This window comes from Pelodiscus sinensis, chromosome 7 (genome assembly GCF_049634645.1).
Source record: "Pelodiscus sinensis isolate JC-2024 chromosome 7, ASM4963464v1, whole genome shotgun sequence".
NCBI lineage: Eukaryota > Metazoa > Chordata > Testudines > Trionychidae > Pelodiscus > Pelodiscus sinensis.
This window is the reverse complement of record NC_134717.1, coordinates 6,713,499-6,736,760: the sequence shown is the minus strand read 5'-3', so window position 1 is coordinate 6,736,760 and position 23,262 is coordinate 6,713,499. Positions and strand designations below refer to the sequence as shown.

Here is a 23,262-nt window from a genome sequence, read left to right as displayed (position 1 = left end):
AAGGTTCTAAAGCAATGATTCACACTGTTTACAAGGCTACTCTCCCTAGAAGCACCAGAACTCAGAATCTTCTAACCCCAATCAGATATTCAAAAATAATGAGTCGGGCTATCAAAAACATGAGTTGTTTCTGATTTCGGAATCAGTAGCGTGTGCACGTCAAATTTTAGGCCTTCTTCACAATTATAAGGGATAGAAACGTTATATGTAAATGAAAGCTGATACTCAAGTATTCACGACTCTAAGAGCAGGGACGTTAGGAAAAGCCACCAAATATCCTTGGAGATAACAACGCTGACTCCAATGCATTTAAACGTGAGAATCCAAATGTGTTCCCCCTCTAACCTTCTTCACTAGATAGATGGCAGCTGCAATGAAGGGATGTTAGCTATTATGTAACAGAACAGTTGTGTAACCGCGCAAAATATTATTGGTTACATGACTATTTGATAGTCCCTGGCAGCAGGGCCAGCCGTCAGTGTGCTCCCAGCTCCACTCCCAGGGAGTCCCGTGTCACCCTGTGCTACTGCCTATCTATCAGAGGCAGCAGTACGAGGTGGCAGGTGGAGCCAGTCTGTGAGGGGAGCCAATTTAAAAACCAGCTCTGCTTGCAGACTGGCTGTCTGCTGCCCTCTGTCCATGGAGGGCCCTGAGGTGGCTCCTCATAGGGACAAGCTCCTGCTCCCCCGCTTGGGGAGGGGAAGTATGTGTAGTCAATGAGATTAACCGATAAGTCTAGGCTTACTGATTAATCATATAGTCGACTACACGTTGACATCCCTAGAGGGGATGCTGAAGGAATTAAGGGGGCTGTCTCATAGGTTTTCCTCACATGCTAGTTATGGCACAGAAAGACATGGAATAGAAAAACACTATAATACACATATACATGCCATTATGGATTATAACCAAAAATGATAAGAGTTGGTCTAAAAGAAGCGTCTTTTCCAATTTTCCATTTAAAAAAAGCTTCACCCAGGTTTTATTAATTCAATTAATGCCCAGTTGCTTCTGGCCTGGGACAACTGCTATCATTTGCATAAAGCAGCGATACTGTGAGCCTGCTGAGCAAACTAGTTTCGATATTTCTGAAGTCCTTTTAATTCAGTAGTCCTGTAGGTATAACACCACCACCAAAGAAGTTGCACTCTGGCTGTTCTCTCACCACACTCTCTGAATGAGAAGTGCAGAACAGTGTTACAGGCACAGAGTACTGCACCTTTAAAAAATACTGAGGAGTGCTTGTACAAGCAAACACATTCTTCACCAATGAGTTAACACAAAAGAAAGGAACAACATGCATCTTTCATGATGCATTTTAATTAGTGAAGCTTGAGTGTGCAGTTTCAGAAACAGCACTGATTGCTCTGGGAGTGAATGTGCCATGACAACACCAAGATGAGTATCAGAAAAACTAAAGCCTTCATCACTGGCAGGCAAGGAAATTGTAGTGAGCTCCTCTTCCTACACCCAGCCTGGTTTCAACCTGAGATTCAAGTAAAACAGCATACTAACAAAATGTGAAGAGCAATTATTAGCACTAATAAATAAGCTACACATCTAACGTCCCATCAGAGGATTTCAAAGCCCTTTGCAGACTTTAATTAAATTTTCCAATATCCTCCATCACTAGGATCAATATTAACCTCATTATACAGATGGACAGCCCTTTAACCAAATATTACTAAAACCCTGTCCATCCAGATGGAACAAAAGCAAACTTTGCTCTCTGAAATCTATCAGCTTCCTTGTCACTTTCACTTCAACCTGCTCTCCGTGACTTCCTATCTACACAGGCACTTCCTCCAGTTTGGTCTTCAGTTGCTATTACTCTTCATATCTTGAAGGAAGAAGGGATCTCTCTCCCCACCCAGCAGTGGCCAGTGTAGCTTAGTGGTTCTTAACTTTTCCTGACTACTATATCCCTTTCAGGAGTCTGAAACCTGACCCTGCTGCTTGGGACTCAAGTATTTAAGGGTACCGTCTAATACGCCGACAGCTTTTAGCAACACAGCTATGTCAACACAACCATGTCACTAAGAGTCAGGCAATGTAAACACTGCTGTTAGCACTTTTGCCAACACCCCCAAAAGCTTTTGTTTGGGGCAGAGGGGGGGTGGGAAGAAGGGGGAGTGTTTAAGCACTCATGAACAACAACAGCTCTGTTGTTCAATTGCCAGTGTAGACAAAGCCTAACTTACCTTCCTGGGCCCCTGTGGTGTGGGGCTCTGGGAAACTGCCCTACTTGCCACCCCCTAACGATGGCCCTGAATGTTTGACCGCCCGATGCCCAAATTTATTCTGCAACCGCCAGGTTGAAAAACCCTGATCTAGGTGAGCTGACGTACCCCTTTCAAGACCTCTGTGTATCCCCAGTGTACTGCTTGTTAAGAGCCACTGGTGGAAGTGGTTTTCATACCATTCAAGTCTCAGCTTCAAACACCCCAACTTCCTCCTTGCTGTGACATACCATTTATTCAAAACGCCTATCCTTTCTCCAACACAAATTTTCTTTACAAACTCTTCCCTCTCTTCCAATCCTACTTTCACCCTGTTTTCTTTTAGCATTCCTGACACAGCATGCATTTACACTTTTACAGATTGTAAATTTCACCTGCCTCTACACACTGAAGTTGCCAGATCAAATATCCCTCAGCATCAGTGATTACTGAACAGCTAAGAATAAAAAAACAGCTCTCAACAAAACATACTGAGGATTTTATTATGTTTTTAAATCTCATGTAATACTTGGACAGCGGGATTTTAATAGGTGGCTGTCAGGCCAGGGAAGTGACAGCATTCACCCATGGTTTCTCATCTCTGCTCTACCCATTCAGTCCCAGCTACTAGTGCCTCCTAATGGGCTAGATTTGCATGGAGTTATTAAATGAAACCCAACTAAAAAGCAGGGTAGAATGTCCAGGAACAGGAAGAAACAGAAGAAAAATGAGGTCATTCCAGTCACTCTGAAACACTACATTCAATGAGCTAAACAAACCTAATCCCCCTTGCGTCATGGAAGAAAAGCCAATAGCTTGTTTTAGTCGCCCTCAAAAGGAATATGTTTTTGGCACTGGAAACAGATGATGCTCCTATGGAATGTTATTATACAGGAGGCACTGTGGAGAGAAGAATGACCTGCCAGCCTCATACTGGAAAATATCCCAGGCTATGTACCATGGGAAGTGGAGTGCAAGTACACTGATGTGCTTGAGCAAGTTAATTGTATTTATAAACGTATGAGACCTTAAGCACTGGAGTATTCATACCCTACACAATACTAAACTGATCTCTGTACAAAATAAGTCTTGTGAGGGATCATCTAAAAACTAATATTTCACTGACCATTTATATTCTTGCGTAATGCACAAAGTTTGTATTAAGAGTTATGGCTGCATGTTGGAATTATAACTCAAGTGTGTTTAAATTGAGGATATCGGAGGAGCTGGTAACCTGATCTCCCTAAGACAAAGGAACGTGTACTTGATCCTCTGACTAGCCCGATTTTCAGGCAAGACAATGAAGGTCTGTTTTTTTACACGGTGCGTAAACAAAACTATAAAGCTAACAAGTGGGGGGAAGAAAGAGCATGGAGCTTCCTTCACTTACAGACTCCTCACAGCCTGCATAAACTTTATTTTGAGCATAGCCCTCAGAAAAATCACCTTTCCAAGACATACTGGTGTACAAAGATAGCAGGCTGGGGGTGATGGAGGAGGGTGTGCTGAACCTCAACTGTCTCAATTAATAGTATGCAATATTACAGTATTATAAAAGTATACAGAGGTCAGGTCTTCTCTGGAACAAATGACAATGGCAATGTCAATAAATATCATTGTAAAAATTTAATTATATAAAGAAATGTAATGGGATAAACTAGTCCCGGAGACCTCCTTCTAGAGGCATTGTGGTCCTGCTACACCCTACTCCAGAAAAAGAGCAGTAGAGAGGTCCTCCAAGCAGGCTAGAGTGGCTGCAGGGGAAGCAGCCAATCAGGGCCAGGAAGGCCAAATAAAAGGTTCTGCAAAACAGAACAGCAGTTAGATGCTGCAAGGAGCAAAAACTGGGTGACTGGCTGGCTAGCTAGAAGAGTAGCAGTTCTGCTGACAGCTCAGTGTAGGGAGCGCATGGCAAGAACCCTGAGGTAAGGGTGAAGACAGCGCAGGGCCATGGGGGAAGTGGCTCTGGGAATTAGAGCAGCATAGGAACAGACATAGAAGACAGCTATTACCTACACCGTCCCTGGGCTGGGGCCCTGTGTTAGGGGTGGCACTGGGTCCCCTGCACCTCCCATTAGTCACTTGGGGAGGGCGGGGGAGAAATGACCTGTATCTTAAGAAATCATAGAGGATGGGGAATTGGACCATAGTGAGCCAGCCAAAGGGTTGGAACCAGAAGAGCCCCTGAAAGGACAAAGATGTTGTCTCCAAGAAAGAAGCACTGGGAGGCACTGATCTATTCAAACAGAGGTGAAGGATAAGACTGAGGCACAGCCTCTCATTTTCAATCTATGCTCCCCAAGCAGAGTAGTTCTGGGAAGCTTTTAGCACTTGCTGGATCAAGTGCACACAGTCTGGCACAAAATTTGGTGTCTTGATCCAGCAAGGGCTACAAGCACTTCAGAAGTCCTGTGCATAGGCAGGGATAGGAAAACTGAGGGGTGTGCCTCAGACAGCTTTCCTTGTGACCCTTTCTGGCTGACAGAGCAAAATGCAGCCCCTAAACTGGAGGGCCTTTTATGGTAAGGCCTTTTATGCAAGGGAGAGAGGTGAGAATCATGTGAGTCCAAAGGCTTGCCACCTTTGGTGTACATTTTGCAACTCCTTTGGGTTGGCAACAAGGTGGTTGGCCCGTATGCATCTGGTGTCTTACTTTACAAGTTACAAGGATCTGAAGCCTGAAGCAGAGAAATGTCACATGAATGTTCACATCCACAAGGAACAAGTGCAAGGATACGCTACTGGTACAAGCTTTAGAAACGTGCATCACTACTACATTGATAATAAAATCCTGGAAGACCCCTTTCAAGAAGGAAGAGGAGGAATTTGAAGTAACGGAACAGGTTGATTTTTAAAGTGTAGAAAGAATTGGTAACTGGAGAATATCACTTACTAGAAGATTTACTCTGCATTAATCGGGTTCTTAACTCTAATACGTTTTGTTTTTCTTCATTTAAATCACTGTTCTGGGCTGGGGAAGAGGGGTTCAGTAGGAAGGCTGCCCCCGGAAGAGAAGACACTCCCAGCCTTCTCTCACTGTAGCAGTTTGGGCCCAGGCGAGAAGCACCTGTCCCTGGCTTCTGCAGCAGGCTCAGCCAGAGGGGTACACATCCGCCAGCTTGAGGACAGACACACAGACATTCTCTCTAAAATATATAGTTGTTCTGGTCCCTGTCTCTGGCCCCTTGCTGCCCTTCCCCACTCCCTCCCCCATGGCCATTCTGCAGTACAGTAGAGTCCCTATTACCCGACCTAAACGGGACCGACACATGGTTGGCTTACCGAATATGTCGGATGATACTGAGTCTACTGTAGAGAGCAACGGAACAGCTGATGCCGCTCCTGCAGGGACGAAGCGTCCCCAGCACAGCAGTATCAGGGACAAAGCGTCCCCGGCAGAGCAGTATCAGCTGTTCCGTTGCTCTCTAGGAGCAGCTGCTGCTGCCAGGATGCTTCCAGGCAAGAGCAGCAGCAGCTTCTCCTAGAGAGCAAGGGAACAGGTGATGCCACTCCTGCCAGGATATCCGCCCCTGCAGGAGCGGCATCAGCTGTTCCCTTGCTCTCTAGGAGACGCTGCTGCTGCTGCCGCTCCTGCCCCTGCCTGGAAGCGTCCCAGCAGCAGCTGCTCCTAGAGAGCAACGGGGCAGTTCTCCCTGCCTATGCTGTATCCCACCCTGCAGCTCCTGGGGAAAAGTCCCCGGGAGCTGGAGGGTCGGATAAAGCAGAGTGTCAGATTACTGGGTGTCAGTTAATCCGGACTCCACTGTATAAATATCCCTCCCGCCAGAATCCTCCCTTTCCATTTTATAAGAAACAATCAAATTCCAGACACATCCCATTTTTCTGGCACAACCAAACCCTGCCCTTGCTTTAAGTTCTGATAAGAGGAAGCAGCAAACCAAATTTGGTGGCCTTAGAGGTTACTGTTTAAGAGGAGTTCTTGAACAAACTGACTCTCAGACGGATGGACAGACACATTTCTAAAATGTATAGTAAGATTTATCTGTATTGCAGTAGTACTTAAGTCTCAGACATTGGGCAAGATTCTACTGAGCTAGATGTTGTCCAATGCAGAAGAAAATTATAGACTCACTTCAAGTGTTGGTCACTTTCCCTACTGATTATTATTACAGGTCAAGGCATAAGTGTAAAAATGAAGATCATTTTGTTTGAAATGTCTAGTTCTACAGTATTCCTCCCCACTCCTGAGTTCCATTAGCTTTGCATTTCAATCACATCACAGCAGAGGCACATCAGCAAGAAGAGATCATCTTATTCCTGTGTGCTTGACTCTCTTACAAGGCATGACAGAACAATCCTCATCAATACTTGAAAGCAAGCGAGGACGACTGGATTTAGTCATAAACCTACCACCCTAGAATTCAAAAATATTTTTGCCTGCTAGGAAGAATGCTCGGCAAAATCCTCCAATATGACAGCACCCTTTCCACAAGCAGCTTTCCACTGAAAAAATAGCAAGGAATTACCCAAACTGAAAAGCAACTTTCACCTCCTGTGTTATTTAGGAGGTCACAGCAGACAACCAAATGGTCCCTTCAGATCTGAAAATCTAAATTAATAGTACTCCTTTAGACCTGAACTAACATTACAGCTGCCTCCATTCACACACGACTAAATGCAGACTGAACAGAAAGGAAATTAAGCAGCAGAATGTCTCCTACCTTGTTTCTTCCGGTTTTGCAACGTTTGCTGCAAAAAAATTCCAGATATCAATTACAAATTTAATATACATTCATTTTGTTATTGTCTATATAGCGCTAGGGATGTAAAGGTTTAACCAGTAATCATTGCCTTACTGGTATGCTTACCAGCATAACTGCTTCACTGGCATATGGGTCGGCTACAGCATGCATTCCCACCCCTCATGCAGCAGGCGGTTACCCGGTTAAACCTACAGTTTAACTGGTTAACAATTTACACAGGATTTTACATCCCGATATACCACCACAAATATCCATGACACTCATATGTATGAAGCATGAAAAACACATTTTTAATCTGGAGATTAGGATTGATGAAGGGATCTGAAAACATACATGAAACATTCCAGGGATAAGCAATCATGAGGAGAAACAAAGGAGATATACCACGGCAAGAACTAGCTGCATTTAGGTCACAGGGTGGGACAATGGCTGAGAAGCAAGCAGGGAAAGAGTTGATCAAGGTCTTGCAAGGATGAAGAGTTTTAAGATAAAGAAAGAAGAGACAGAGCAAAGGGATTCAACGAGGGATTGTTCTTTACTTATTGGACCGGTTATTTTTCTATATAAACATCTTACAATATTCACAGGTGACTTAGCTGTTAGGCAACTTCATAAAAATATCAAAAAAACCCCTTGAATTCATCCAGTTTATTAAGCACACTGTGTTCCAAATAGATCCCAAGAGAAATGACTCAAAGGCAAGATGGATCGTTATAAAAATCATGCTCCAAGATGAAGAGAAACGCAAAAATTCCTGTCTAGAATTAGCACGAGATTTTACTCTACTCGCGTCTCACTGTGGCTACAATGCATGGGCACCCACTTACCTTTCATTTGTAGTGTTCTCCTTGAATATCGCTTGCTGGGCCTCCTTTCAAAGGATGCTGATCTTCTGGCTTTGTTGGTCTTGGTTGTCTGATATTCTGTTTTCCCACTAAAAATGCAAGTTAAGGTACACAATGATGGGATAAAGCACTTGTTTACAAGGGCAGAATGTAGGCATAACTGGGACAAAATAACTTGTCTGGCTTACTTGTAGATGTTTGCTTTAGGTCTCAGCAAACCTAACTTGCATAGAAATAAATATTACGCTCCTATGGTGCCTTTCATCAGAAAGGCTCAATTATGCGAACATTTTAATTTCATCCTCCACTGAGGAAGGTACTATCATCCCCATTTCCTGAAGGGGAAATTGAAGGCACGATTCCTTAAGAATGAGATTCCTCAAAATACATGCCTTGTCATTCCACTGGTGTCCTATAGGAAGGCTATAATAGAGAAAAATTAGAAATTGTATGTGCTGACTCCCAATCCTGAGTGGTTTTATTCAAGACCTGTCTTCCTTTTTAAAGAGGAACCTGATGGTTTATAAGATTGGAATACAGAGCCTCCATCTCTTTTGCTTAAATCCAGCACAGCTCACAAGTGATTGTAAGTCGCTACCAGCTCACTGTAGTTTAGTGAACTATACATAGGAGATGAGTCTGCAGATTCTGTACAGTTCCTAGTAGATAGGAGGAACCCATATAAAAACTATACACATTGCTGGCACCTTTGCTGGAGCTCTTAGACAGGCCAAGGATTGCTGAGCATCTGAACCAGCTGCCTACTCACACAAGGCAGCATATGGTGACTCTGGACAGCCGCTGCTTGTACTCTGTTTGTGGATATAAGTCACTTTGTTCTCTGGAGCTAATAAGCCAATGGCTTTTCACATGCCCTGCATTTATTTCTTTAATAGACCTGTTACATTTTCTAGAAGTTCTGCTGAAACTGCAGATGACACTATACAAGTAAATTACTTCTATTTGACAATGTCCTTTGAGTGACCCTCATATCTTTTACAAATGTTGGTAAAACCTAGATGTATTATATTTTTCAATTTATAAAATGCACTTATCACAATATCTATTTGTAGACAGCGTGTAATTGAATAGTCATGAAACCACATCAAATTTTAGCAGTTACACAACTATTCGATAGTCCCGCAAGGGTGAGGGTGGCTGCCAGTGCACTCCTGGCCTCTGCTGCAGCAGTGCAGGGTGGCAGGCACGCGTCGGTCTATGAGGGGAGCTGGTTTAAAAACAGCTCCCCACACAGACCGGCTCCCATCTGCCCCTGTCTGTAGGGGTATGAGCTCCCCATGGACAAGGGCTGCTTCGGTGCTGCTGCTGCAGAGTAGCCTCTGTCCACGGTGGGCCAGGCTTGCCATGGACAGAGGCTGCTCTGTGGGATGCTAGAGCAGCCTGTCTGCAGGAAGCTCAGACTCCCCGCAGCCCCCCTCTGCTGGGATAACAGCATGTGGGGGAGATGGGGGAGGCAGTGGCTTTTAAGCTGGCTCCTCCCAGCACCAGCTCCTGCTCCTCTCCGCCTCCCCCCGTCCCACTGCCTCTGTAGGAGACAAGCGGGGGGGAGGGGGGGAGAGGAGGGCAAGCAGGTCTGCCTTGCTAGCATGCATGGAGAGCTGGCCTACCCGCTTCCATGCTGCTGTCTCTATCACCCCATGAGCACTGGCTCCAGCCTCCCTGCCCTTGCTGCCTCTGATACAGCAGGGGGGAGGAGGAGAGAACGGGAGGAAAAAAAAGGTGTGTAGTGGACAGGATCAACCGATAAGCCCATCGTGTAGTCGTCTGCACATTGACATCCCTAATATGTATGCAGATGGCTTTCACATAATCAATACACCAAAATGGTAACTGACACAGGTCCCAATAAAGAGCACTTAAAAAATCCCCAGACAAACGAAACTAAAACTGCTTCCTCTAGCAAGGCAACCCCAGAAGTAAAAGATGGAGCATCTTCCAGAGCGCTTTTTAGGACAAAGGCAAGGCCTCATTATATGCTTATGCAGTGTCTGAAACAGCAGGGCCTGGATCCTAACTGGGCTTTAACAAAAATAATATCAATTCCAGAGTCAAAAGCCTTGTCTGCCATCAAATGTGTAAGTCTACAGCGTTTCAGTTAAATTAACCATGAAGTAGACTCTCAACCAGAACCAAAGTTGCAGGGCTTCATGAATCAAAACCAACCACTTGAATTGTATTTGGAAGTAAATGGAAAGCTTGGGTAACGTACAGAGCACATGTATAATATACTGTACTAGATTTACTAAGCATTGCTCAGGTCCTAAACTCAATTTTGTTTTTTTGGAAAACAAAATGTAAATGCGCACACTTCATTTGAATCATTGCTCTGGGGTGGGGCTGGGAGGAGGGGTTCAGGATACAGGCTGCCCCAGGGAGAAGGGACAGCCCCAGCCAGCGCAGCTTGGGGCCAAGTGATAAGCACCTCTCCAGGGCTGCTGCAGCTTCAGCAGACATAGCTGGGGGAGGGGTGCACGTCCCCCACCTGGGGTATGTCCAGGATCCTCTGCCCCTGGCACTCCACAGACAGAGTGAGGAATGTAGCAAACTCTGCACTTTCCCTTCCCTTGCTGAGAAGGAAAACAGCCAGCACTGTTCCCGTACAAAGGGGAGGGGTGAAGGAAAGCTTCAGCCCCTCCCCTCGCCTTAATGGGTGCCTGCGGGAAGGGAGGATTGGGGCTGTGGCAGTCCCAGGGACAGGGGCTGTGCCCTTAGCCAGTCCCTTTCACCTGCCTGGTGGTTCTGTCTCTTTTCTATATGGTTTTATGAGACGCAATCTCATTCCAGGCACAGCCAAACCCTGACCATGCTTTCAGTTATAAGAGGAAGCTATATCCTGAATTTGGTGGTCCTAGCTCTTTCCATTTAGGAGGAGTTCTTAGACAGACAGACAGACAGACAGACAAACTCTCCAAATGTACAGTAGATATAAGAAACAGGAAAACCTGTTGGCGTAGGGCAGGGGCCAGCAACCTATGGCTCAGTACGGAACCAAATGCAGCTCTTTTGTCATTCCCAAAATACATGCACCTCTTTAAATTAAAATGAAAAAAAAAAAAACATTCAAAATTTAAAAAATGCATAATTACTCACGTCAAGATGGTGTTTTTTGGTCTATTTCCCCTTTAACCAGAGGTGAAAGTAAGGAGGTGTGCCCCGGTAACAGCTGGCTGCCCTCCAGCAAAGGCCAGCTAGGGGACTCTGCTTGCTTAAAGGGCCAGGTGAGGCATCCTGTAGGGGATGCGTGCACGCTCCAAGCTGGGACATCCAGCTGCAGTGTCCTGGCTCCAGCCCCTATCTGACTGCTGCGGTCTGTCCCCAGCTGCCATGTTCCTAAGGTGGCCCCACAACTGCTACCACAGCCCGGCCATGGCAGCCTGGCCAACAAGGCCCCAATCAGGGCCCAACCCCCAGCCCCATCTGGCTGCAGTGTCCTGGCCTCAGCCCTGATCCTGGGACAGGCCCCATGGTCTGGGCCCCGTCTGGCTGCAGGAAGGGCTGGCGGTGGCCCCCCTCCTGCCGGGCATGGTTAGGAAGGGAGGCCACGATCTGGCTGTAGTGATCTTGGTCAAGTCCCTCGTCTACCCACTGCTGCCTGGGTGCAGTAGCCAAGCCTTGGCTAGGTAAGGTAATCCAGTCCCAGCCCCCCCCCCAATACTCTACTCCCCAGCCCCAGCACCCTGCACTCACCTCCCACACATTCTAACCCCCTGCCCTGAGCGCCTCATACACCACTAACCATACACCTCCTCATACACCTGCATGCCCACATCCACAAACTGCACCCCCAGCAACAGCAGAAGTCCCATTAAATTGTCTGTATGTTTCATTTATGATACTATTAATCATCATGTCAATTATCAATAATATTAAATGGTTTATTTTCAGTCATGCAAATGGGCACCCTTATACTGGCTCTGTTAACCACTTGTTCTGAATTTTGACGTAGCATAGCTCTTTGGTTTGAAAAGGTTGCTGACCCCTGGCTTAGGGAAACTTTCCCTAGCACATTTTACTGAACAGATCAGAAAAAACCTAAGTTCAGATAGCAAATCTGGAATGGATTTTATTAAACTAGTCAAAATAATGCACAGTTTTTAACAGCCTAATTTAAATAATTTATCTAAATGCAGTCTGTTACATTCTCTCTTCTATACACTATAGAAACTGGATACCACTTTCCTCTCTTGTGCATTACCCAAGGGAATGGAAACGGGGAGAAGACACATCGAATGAGAAATTATTCTGACCTGTATCTGAACCGTGACCCCAGTCGAATGAAGCTTGATCGGCTTGAGCCTTTTTGGACAGGTCCCCTGAGGCGGAAGAAAGCATGATGTTCCACTGCACACTTCCACAAGTGTTTGCAGGCTTTGGGGTGATCCAGCCTAAACACAAAAGTGTGCTCCTGCTCCTTCCCCTTAAAGCACACAAAACACACTGTGAATCTGAACAGCCTCATACAGGGCAGAGTTCCCCACAATTTAATAAATGCTGAATACAATTTATATTCCTTTGTGCTGAAAAACCCCTCCCCTTTATCTCTACCTGACAATAGATGGATGAAATATTGCAAATACAAGTGCAATAGCTAAAGAGAATATCTGGTATTTTTATCTCCAGGAACAAGATTTGGCCAATTCTTTTCCATGGAATAAATTATTGATTACATATACCTGTTAGTGCCAGGATGGCTCTGTGCTAGGAGCAACACATCAGGGTGTCACTAACATCAAATAAGATTTGATTTTAACAAGTTAGCATATAGCACTGTAACTACACAATGCATTCGCTACATATGCAAGGCATCTTAAAAGGGTCACTGTCCATTCTGGCTTGCCCAAAACATATACACAATAGAGATGTGATTGTGGGGCAGCAGCATTGAAACGGTTTATTAAAATTCACGTTAGCAACTCCACATTCAAGAGACGCTACAATAACAGACTTGTATGTAAGCTGCACGTAAAACGTTACACAGGGATGAAAGTTCCACAGCATGGCTGCATCTAGTCCAGACCGTGGCTCAGTCTTCAGGGCCAAAAGTCATGTAGAGTTTTGGGCTTAGGCTGGAGCCTGAGCTCTGGGTCCCTTTACTGTCAGAGGATCCCAGAACTGAATGTTTACATGCAAAGATTAGCTCTGCAAGCCTGAGTTAGTTGACCAGGCCAGCCATGGGTTTTTATCCATCTGTAGTCATACCTTAGAGGCCAAGCTCAAAACAACTATAGACTGATGAGAAATCTCTTTATGTTGGAATATTCCCCCTGTGGCTGACTGGTGATTGTCTCAAATCAGATTCACCTCCGTGTGTTACCAATACTCGCTTTTTTATAATATGCTCAACTCAGAGCAATTTTTTCTCCTGGGGGCATTCCTGGAATCTGTTTAAGGAAGGAGTTCAAACTAGGGATGTTAAATTTAGATTAATGGGCTAATTTAATAGTTGTTGTTGCTACATTTCAAAGATGAAAGCGCTGGCCCCGTGCTCCCTGCGGTGTTTCAAAGCGGTAGCACTGCATGGAGCTCCATGTGGCGCTGCTGCTTTGAACCACCCCCTCTTCTTCCCCTCTGCTTGCTTGCTGCCTCTTTCTTAGAGAGGCAGCAACGGGGGTGGGGAGGGAGGGTGTGTGTGCGCGACTAGTCAACTAGTCGTTCACATCCCTAGTTCAAATTGGATTCTTTCACACCATGCACCAAAGTGCACCTGCTCTTTCCAAACTGTCTGGCCCACACTAGTTAAAGAAAGCATCGCCCTTTTAAAATACAAAGCAAATCAGACACACTGCTAAATTTCTTTGACATAAACACTTTACTGTCCTCAATAAGTCATAATTAAAAACACTCCAATGCTGCCACATTACTCCTGCAAACTTAAGTATGAATGAGACCAGGAGGAACAAACTAGAACCCTTAAATCCTAGTAAAGCAGCTAAGAGAGCCAATAGCAAAATTTAACTACCTGCTCATCATCTTCAACAACTACTAGTGTTAATTTGTTCTTCTTGAAGTCCAGTCTGGTTATCTTTGGCCTGTCAGATGAACAATAAAAGAAGTGTGTGAACACGTTTTTGTTGGTCAATATATTAAAGTTATATTCAGTGTTCAGCTCTAGGACTCACGTTTTAAAAACGGAGATAAACAGAGTGAGCCAAACTGAATTATCCGAGTAAGGTGTGTTTAGCCAGTGTTTTAGGACTTTATTGTTAAGAAGTTATGAGGTGAAGCGATTTCAAAATCTATAGCAACTTTTAAAAAGATGAAGCTTCTGCAGGGAGTCTTAAAATGGACTTTTAGCTGACATCAGTACAGTCTATTGTTTCTTGGCAAGAAGATGGTAGTTAAAACAAACTGTGTTTTGAACAAAGTCTCAGAGGAGTAGCTGTGTTAGTCTATCTTTAAAAACAATGAGTAGTCCTGTGGCACCTTAGAGACTAACAAATACAATAGATCATGAACTTTAGTGGGTAAAACCCACTTGATCAGATGAGTTGGAGTGGAAAATACAGAATACAGCAAAAGGAGTTACCTGTCAAATGTTGGACCCATGTTAATGAAGTTAATTAGATAGTAGCTATGAATGGGACACATCCAGCCTGATGTGAAAACGTGAATATCAAAGACCGAGGAAATTGGCTTTGTAGTGCATTAACCAGTTAATATCTTTATTCATGCCCATATTAACTGTGCCAAACTTGTAAAAACTGGTATTTTGTACAATTAGATTGTATCCAAACAAACTTCCTGACTAACAGGATTTCAATACTTGACTTTTTTCCTATCCGTACCCAGCTAGCAAGATAATAAGCATGAGAAATAGGAAGTAGGAAACATGGAAAATAACTTTGGATCCTTATACCTTATTTAAGCCTACACCCAAACCAGAAAGTGAATTCCCTTCTTTTGCCTGCTTTTCAACCATATGCAACTGTACAAGTCCTATGGGACTGCTCCAAATACCTCCTACAAAAACAAAACAACATACCTCTGGTGTTATCCCCCCAAGAGCCTCTGGAACAGAACTGCAAGTGTTGGTAAGCATTTTCACACTCTTTACCACACTTTATGGTTATGCGCTTTTATCTAAACTTGAACTCATTTCTGTGGTATGTGTGGGAGCAGAAATAGGGCATTTCCAAAAAAAGTGTAGAAACCAACCCTGAGGATGTTTTGCACTCAAAGGGTTCCAGTAGCCACACCCCCCAGAAAAGAAAATCACAACATTTGGTGTAGTTTAGGGATCTTCGATAGCATGTAATTGAATAGTCACGTAACTGCATCGAATTTTAGCAGGTATACAACTATTCGATTGTCTCTGCAGGCGGACTCCCAGCCAGTGTGCTCCAGGTCCCACTCCCAGGGAGCCTGTATGCTCCCACAGCTCCACTTCCGGGGGAGCCCCCTACCACTGTGTGCTGCTGCCTCTGTATAAAAACCAGCTCACTGCACAGACCAGCTCCGCCTCCCGCCTCTCACTGCTGCCTCTGATACAGAGGTTGCTCTGCAATAACACTCTCTGTCTGCAGTGAGCCCGGACCTGCCGTGGACAAAAGCTGCTGTGCAGCACTCTTCCTTGCTCCCCTGTCCATGCTGTAGCAGTGAAGGGGGGAGAGGGGAGAAGAGGCGGCATCCCAAAGCCAGTTAGAACCAGCTTTTAAGCTGGCTTCCCCCAGCACCAGCTCCTGCCTGCTCCCCTACAAAGGCAGTAGGGGAGGGGTGGTGTCCGTGGAACTGGCATGCACAGAGAGCCACTTAAAAGCCAGCTCCTGCCTGCCCCCTCACCCTCCAAGCTGATGCCTCTCTATCAGGTACAGAGCCAAGGGGTGGAGGACGGGTGTGTGTGTGCGCGTGGAATGCATGTAGTCAACAGGCTTAACCAGTAAACCTAAGCTTATCAGGTAATCGTGTAGTTGTTGATATGTTGACATCCCTAGTTTAGTTGCCAGCTTGGCTGGTCGAATGCTTTCAGCTATCTCCCATGTAGCCAGTAATAAATACATATACAATGAATCCAATAAAGCAGCAGAACAACTTGGGAAGGCATGCTTGAAAAGAACAGCAATGCTGTACTGGCTTCATATATGTCATAGGAGAAAGATGAAAGCACACAAACCTACTGACATGTGTCAAGGATGTTAACCAAGGAAAATAATGTTTTGGACACTGAAAAAGTCTTTCATGTTAAGCTATGAAGTATATTGCAGATTACTAATATTGATAAATGGTCGCAGCCACTAATGTTCAAGAATTTGGCTAGTGTAAGAGAGTTAAGAATATGCACTGTAAAATACCTAAGTCTTTCAATTAGCCATCTCACCAGAAAAAAAGACCAATCTTCGTGTCACCTTCAAACACCAGAACTCCTGTCGGGGTCAGTCCAAGGCTGTAATCATTGCCATCCCTTGCCTAAGTATCACAGACCAAAAGAGGTTATGTTCAATTGCACATGGAAGACGCCATACACGTATAAATCATTCCAGTGTACAAAATATCCATCCCTTCATTGTTAAGATGAAATACTAATCATTATTTTATTACAATAATAAAACTTTCACGAGATATGGTTGTATTAAAAAACCTTCCTAAATAGCTTACTCTTATCCACAACTTTAGAAAGAAATCAGGATAAAGGCAGGAAGGTTTTCTTTATATGCTTATGGGCTAAAGACCCTCCTTGTGTTTTTCTCTATCCTTCTTCCTTTACAGTCTATTTAATCTTTCTATACAACAACCATAAAGTGATACCATATTAAATCTCAATCCAATTTTGATTTCATTTACTCTGATTTTTACACAGGTTTCAGGCTGATTGAAATCTGAAGCATCTATCTCATATTTAACACACAATATAAATATAGACAGATGAAAATTACAGTCTCCAAAGCTCTGCGCTTTAAAGGGGCAGCGCATTAGGAGCCTGGGATCAGCTGGGGACTCCCAACTGATCCCTGGCTCCGTGTTGCTAAGCCCCTTTGAAGTGCCGCTCTGGCGCTCCAAAGGGGCAGCGCAGCATTAATGCCTGAGATTAATGCATTAATAAAATTAACATGTTAATCCTATCCTGTGTTAATCACAGGCGTTAACGCAGGTCAATTGACAGCCCTATTAGTTTTCCTATACAACACTTCTAGTTTTGCACAACACTTGGAACATTTGACCTGCAAGAATAACCATTTCCAAAGCGGTCATCCTGTGGGCAATCTTACCTTGACTATGTGCATGTCCACCCCATACATTTCCAGCCACTTAGCTTTGTTCAAATAGTTAGTTTCAGCTTGGGCTGGTGTTTGGCCTCTGAAATAAATTTATTTATAGTTAAAACAGAATCCTCTAAAACTATGAATAAGGAAAAGAAACTAGCATATAAAGGGAAAAAATGTTTGTGGGTCAACAAAAAACAAACATTGCTGTCTCTCTCAAAGTTACATGAGCATCAAGGTCACCTTTGCTAATTTTAACCTGAAATGCTGACTGTTGCAAAAAGCAATGAATTACAAGATTAGACAAATTAATGATTTCACTGAAACTATGGAATTTTACCATTCATGGACAGGAGTAGAATTTCATCCAGGATTGAAAAGGCAGACATGTAAAAATACCAATTTTCACTTTACATTCTCAACCAAGAATTGTTAGCTTTAGTTTCTTATGTTCTATGATGGAATCACATTAAGATTACAGGTGGGTGAAAGATCATATGGAAAAGTCAGCATCATCCCCGTTGTATCATATGCTCTACTCATGTAAGAGTCAGAAAGTTGATTTGGCACACATGGATCAGGAGCTATAGTACCTGTATTCCTTCCACTTCTCAAAAATGGCCAGTTCCATCTCTTCAGTTTGAGTGGGCACAAACCTAAACTCAGACACCAGGTCAGGAATATGTTCAGCGGGATCATAGTCTCCAAGTTCAGCTACAAAGAAAAAACACTGTCAAGTGACATTCCATTCAAAAGCAATAGCATTAACAAGACCTGGCTTGAGCTGAAGAAAATCTACCATGATTTGTTTACTTTAAGTGTTCCAGACTTAAAAATTCTCCCACTCTCTATGTCCTTTATTTATTGTTTCCACCTGTTTTGATGTGGTAGCTGCAGGCACTGACAGATAGCCTTACAGCCTAAGTTCTGAACAGAACTTCTGCATCTGATGATGAAATGCTCTTAGTAGAGCTTCTCAAAATTTTTCCTGCAAAAAGGTTTCCAGCAAATAAATAAATAAATAACTTTAATAAAATGGAACATCTTGTGGAAAACTGTCAACATCTTTGAACTGTTAAGATCTTTGACTCTCTTGCAACATTTTTAACAACATGTTAACTATTTAAAAACAAACAGTATTTCAGTCACAACTGTAAACTGCTGATTTTTTTAAAAAATAGAGAAACTTGTACAATTTTCAAGAACAGAGACCCATTTTGAATCCTGTAGAAGGAAATAGTTTTAAAATGATTTTTTTCTTCATTTTTTCATCTGCAACACACACAAAAACAAAAAACCAAAATGGCCAGTGTCATGGCTCCTTCCCCACTCTGGCATGATAAATGCAGAAGTGGGGGCCAGCAAGTGTACTCCAAAAACTTATCTACCAGGCTTTGGTATAAAACTTCCCCCACAATCTTAAAAACAATCTTGTGAATAAAACTTCCGCTGCCACCACAGAAGTATTGATAAAGAAATCAGGGGAAAGATCATTTGGGAAATCTCACCCCTATTATAAAAATCAGGACACACAAGTAACCAATGCCAGGTTAATAAAGAGAAAAGAGAAGACTTTTATTATTAGAACAATATTCCTGTTGCAGGTGTCAACATTATGAGGGTTAGCCAGCAGCCTGGTGATTAAGGGGTTTGACTAGATGGGAAGGTAACAAAATATACTCATGGAGAAACTCCATGGGCCTAGAACTTAGTTACAAAGAAAAGCCAAAACATCTCTTAAGCAGTGCCAGACATCAGATCCCATACCCAACCCTTAAAACAATAAAGCCTAACGAAACTACCTAAACTTTGCCCTACTTTCAGAAAATGAAGAATGGTGTCTTGGAGAGAAAGAGACATGCTTGTCCCTCTCTGTAGCTGCAGAGGACTCACCCCGAGAGACAAAAGGAGAAAGGAAAAAAAACCCCAAATTCCTTTGTCCCAGTTTGAAAGTCCCACCTACATTCCTACTGGTCACTCCACCTGGCTAGGTGTAGTTAACCCCTTAATCCCCAGGCTGCTGGCTAACCCTCATAATCATGACAGCCAGCATAGGGTAGAAAACTATTTTTTCCCCTCTACCATTGTAAGCACACTAGTGTCACAATGGCTGAGCATTCTTAGAGAACTGGCTCCTTTTTCCACAGCTGCTAATACTTAAAAGGCCAACATTTTCCAAACATAACTGCCCAAAGAAGAGTGCTTATATCTGCAATTAGAAACATAAATTAACATGGTCTCACTGTCAGAGGAGAAAAGCAGTCACCACCTCCAATGACTTTAAGGGAGTAGCTGGTGCTTCACTCAGCTCTGAGAATCAAGAAAAGAACGATTACTTACCTGTAATTGTTGTTCTTCGAGATGTGTTGCTCATATCCATTCGAAGTAGGTGTGCGCGCCGCGTGCACCACATCTTCTGGAGCGTTTTCCCTAGCAGTACCCGTAGCGCCGGCGAGGCGCCCCCTGGAGTGGCGCCGCCATGGCGGGGCATAAGTACCCCTGCCAGCGCTGCCCCACTTCAGGTCCTTCTTGCCGGACGCTCCAACGAAGGGGAGGTGTGTGGGTGGGGGGGGGGAGGAGTCGAATGGACATGAGCAACACATCTCGAAGAACAACAGTTACAGGTAAGTAACCGTTCTTTTCTTCTTCGAGTGATTGCTCATGTCCATTCGAAGTAGGTGACTACCAAGCTAACCCCACGGAGGAGGGGTCGGAGCAGTCATACCAGCAGAGTCATGGAGAGAGGTGAACAATAAACAGATTTGAACAATCCAACACTTATAAGGCACAAATTTACAACAATGGCAACAGGACATTATTAACCTATTTACAGTACCGACTCGAGGACTGCAGAACCCACACCTGCATCCTCCCTAGCTTGCTGAGATAGCGGGTAGTGCGCTGTAAACGTGTGGAGGGAAGACCACATGGCTGCCCTGCAAATTTCTGTTATTGGTACCTGGGCACCAAAAGCTACCGAGGACACCTGCGCCCTGGTGGAGTGTGCCTTCACCCTGGGTGGGGGTTTACCAGCCAGTTGATAACACTCTGCTATACATTGCACCACCCATCTTGATAACCTTTGTGTTGAAATAGGCGAACCTTTCCCCTTATCCCCAAACACAATGAAGAATTGTTGGGATTTACGGAAGGGCTTGGTTCGGTCAATATAGAACACCAGCGCTCGCTTGGCATCGCTTGGCTCCTTAGGGGAGTCGTGGGGTTTAGAGAAGAACACCGGTAGATAAATCTCCTGGGACAGGTAAAAAGGTGAAACCACCTTCGGGAAGAAGGTCGGATGAGGCCGTAGCCTTACGTTATCGTGCGAAAAAACAAGGTAGGGCGGTTCTATAGTTAGCGCCCTTAACTCTGATACCCTTCTAGCAGACGTAATGGCTACTATGAAAGCAACCTTCAATGAAAGGTGCTTCAATGAACATGTAGCCAATGGCTCGAAAGGAGGGGACATAAGCCTGTGTAGGACCAGGTTGAGGTCCCAGGCAGGGTGTGGAGCCCTCACCGAGGGGTACAATTTCTCCAAACCAGTAAGAAACCTTTTAACCACCTGGTTAGAAAAAAGAGAGGCTCCTGCCGTACCAACATGGAAGGCGGAGAGAGATGGCACATGGACTTTGATAGAAGAAAAGGACAGGCCACTAGATCGGAGTTGAAAGAGAGAGTCGAGAATAGTTGGAATAGGGGCCGAGGACGGGCGTACTCCTCTCTGGGATGCCTAAGACGAGAAGCGCCGCCACTTGGCAGCGTACGACCATCTAGTAGAGGGCTTCCTGCTGCTAAGGAGCACCATCTGTACTTGTTGGGAACATTCCCTTTCTGGTTGGTTCAACCATGGATAAACCAGGCCGTTAGGTGAAGAGACCGGAGATCCGGGTGAACCATTATCCCCCCGTCCCAAGGTTCAGTTAGCAGGTCCCGAACTGGAGGGAGTGCTATAGGGTCTTGGGTCAGCATGTCCACCAGGATGGGGAACCAGAACTGTCTGGGCCACCTGGGGGCTATGTGGATGATCGAGGACCGAAAAGTTCTTGCTCTGGTCAATACCCTGGAAATTAGGGGAAACGGGGGAAAAGCATAGAGAACGCCCTTTGGCCACGTGGTCGTTAGGGCGTCTCCCCTGGAGAATTTCCCCAGCCCCAGCAGGGAACAGTAGTTCCTGCACTTGGCATTGCGTGCCGAGGCGAACAGGTCTAGGTGGGGATAGCCCCACCTGCGGAAAACCTGACTGAGGACAGAGTCCTTGAGCGACCACTCGTGGGCTCCAAAGGATCTGCTCAGTGTGTCTGCTAATAGGTTTTTGCAGCCGGGGAGGTACTCCGCCTGAGGCGTGATATTGTGCGTGACTCACAGGTGCCAGAGACGCAGGGCCTCCTTGCAGAGGGGTGGCGAACGTGCCCCACCCTGCTTGTTGAGGTAGAAAACCGCTGCAGTGTTGTCCATACGCACCAGGATCGAGCGGTGAAAGAGCCTCGGCAGGAATGCTTCGCAGGCCCTCCTTACCGCCCGCAATTCCCGGACGTTGATGTGCAGGGTCCATTCAGAAAGGGACCAGAGGACCTGAGTTCTGTGGCACCCAAGGTGTGTTCCCCATCCCAGGTCGGACGCATCGGTGACCAGCGTCAGTGAGGGGGGAGGGGCGTTGAAGGGAACCCCGCTGCGCACCACGGTTTCCTGGGTCCACCAGAGTAGGGAGTCCAGAATGTCCGGGGGCACTGTTACTATGGAGTCCCAGAGACCCTTGGATTGGCAGAAGACCTTCGCCAACCACGCCTGCAGAGGTCTCATTCTCATCCTGGCATGTCGCACCGTGTATGTACATGCCGCCATATGGCCCAGGAGCCTGGAGCAGACCCGAGGTGTCGTGATGGGGGACTGATTTAGCCCTGAGATCAGCTCCACTATGGAGAGGAACCTGCTGTGGGGCAGGAACGCTCTTGCCACCTTTGCATCGAGGAGGGCTCCCACAAATTCTATCCTCTGGGAGGGGGTCAGGGATGACTTCTCGACATTTATCATGAGCCCTAACTTTAAGAAGAGAGCTCTTATGAGTGTTACATGAGCTTCTACCTGCTCTTACGAGCGACCTCGGATCAGCCAATCGTCGTGGTATGGGAACACACGTACCCCTCGATTGCGCAGAAAGGCGGCAACCACAGCCATACATTTTGTAAATACCCTTGGTGCCGTACATAACCCAAAGGGGAGTACCGTAAACTGAAAATGGCAATGGCCCACCATAAACCGGAGGAACCTCATGTGACTGGGCCTGATTGCCACATGGAAGTAGGCATCCTTTAGGTCGAGAGTCGCGTACCAGTCGCCCAGTTGTAGCACTGGGATGACTGAGGCCAAAGTCACCATTCTGAACTTGTGTTTTACAACCGCCTTGTTTAAGAATCGCAGATCCAGGATAGGACGAACTCCCCCTTTTGGTTTCGAAACAACAAAGTAACGGGAGTAAAACCCCCTGCCCTGCAGATGCAGAGGGACCCCCTCTATTGCTCCTTTTTCGAGGAGCGCTGCCACTTTCTGAGACAGGATGTGTTCGTGAGGGGTGTCCCTTACTAGGGACAGAGTAGGGGGTTTTGAAGGCGGTGGGCCCAGGAATGGGATAGAATAGCCCGTATTTACAATGTTCAGGACCCAGGCATCTGATGTTATCAGGGCCCATGCCTGGGCAAAACGGGATAGCCTGGCCCCAAACGGGGGGCCAGGATGGCAGACTGGTACAGGACTCTCGAACACGGCGTCAAAACTGGGGCTTGCCCTGATGGGAAGGGCCGTGGGGACCTGCCTGCTGGGGATCTGACGTAGGGCGACGTCGTCGGCCCCTAGGCCCTTGAGGGTGCGCAGCCACCCCGGAACCTCCACCGGAGGCCTGGGAGCGGCGCCTCCAGAAATCCCCACGGGGGACCTGGGGCTGCACTCTACCCTGCTGCCTATAAGGCAGTTGTCGCCGCTGCGTGGCTGGCGTATGTACGCCCAAGGACTTCAGAGTTGACCTCATGGCCTTTAGGGTATGGAGCCTGGAATCGGTGTGCTCCGAGAACAGAGTCTTCCCCTCAAAGGGCAAGTTCTGGATAGTGTGCTGCACATCCGAGGAATCCCCGAGACGTGGAGCCACGCCCCGCAACGCATAACGACGCCAGTCGCCATGGTGCGGGCTGCCAAGTCCACAGTGTCCAATGACGCTTGGAGGGCAGTTCGTGTTATGGCTTTACCCTCGGAAACCATAGCC

General features: G+C 45.7%; 1 protein-coding gene across 4 annotated transcripts in view; it reads right to left on the bottom strand.

The window, feature by feature from the left end:
* Positions 1-23,262, bottom strand: part of EPB41L5 (erythrocyte membrane protein band 4.1 like 5) — a 109,054-nt gene that overhangs the window by 56,844 nt on the left and 28,948 nt on the right. For all 4 annotated transcript variants that reach the window (XM_075933065.1, XM_075933067.1, XM_075933068.1 and 1 more), the window contains exons 8-14: positions 17,600-17,720; positions 17,013-17,100; positions 16,124-16,212; positions 13,769-13,838; positions 12,057-12,226; positions 7,771-7,877; positions 6,902-6,929 (exon numbers count right to left, since the gene is read on the bottom strand). In XM_075933065.1, the coding sequence (XP_075789180.1) occupies positions 6,902-6,929; positions 7,771-7,877; positions 12,057-12,226; positions 13,769-13,838; positions 16,124-16,212; positions 17,013-17,100; positions 17,600-17,720 (673 nt within the window). The remainder of the gene's footprint in view (positions 1-6,901; positions 6,930-7,770; positions 7,878-12,056; positions 12,227-13,768; positions 13,839-16,123; positions 16,213-17,012; positions 17,101-17,599; positions 17,721-23,262) is intronic.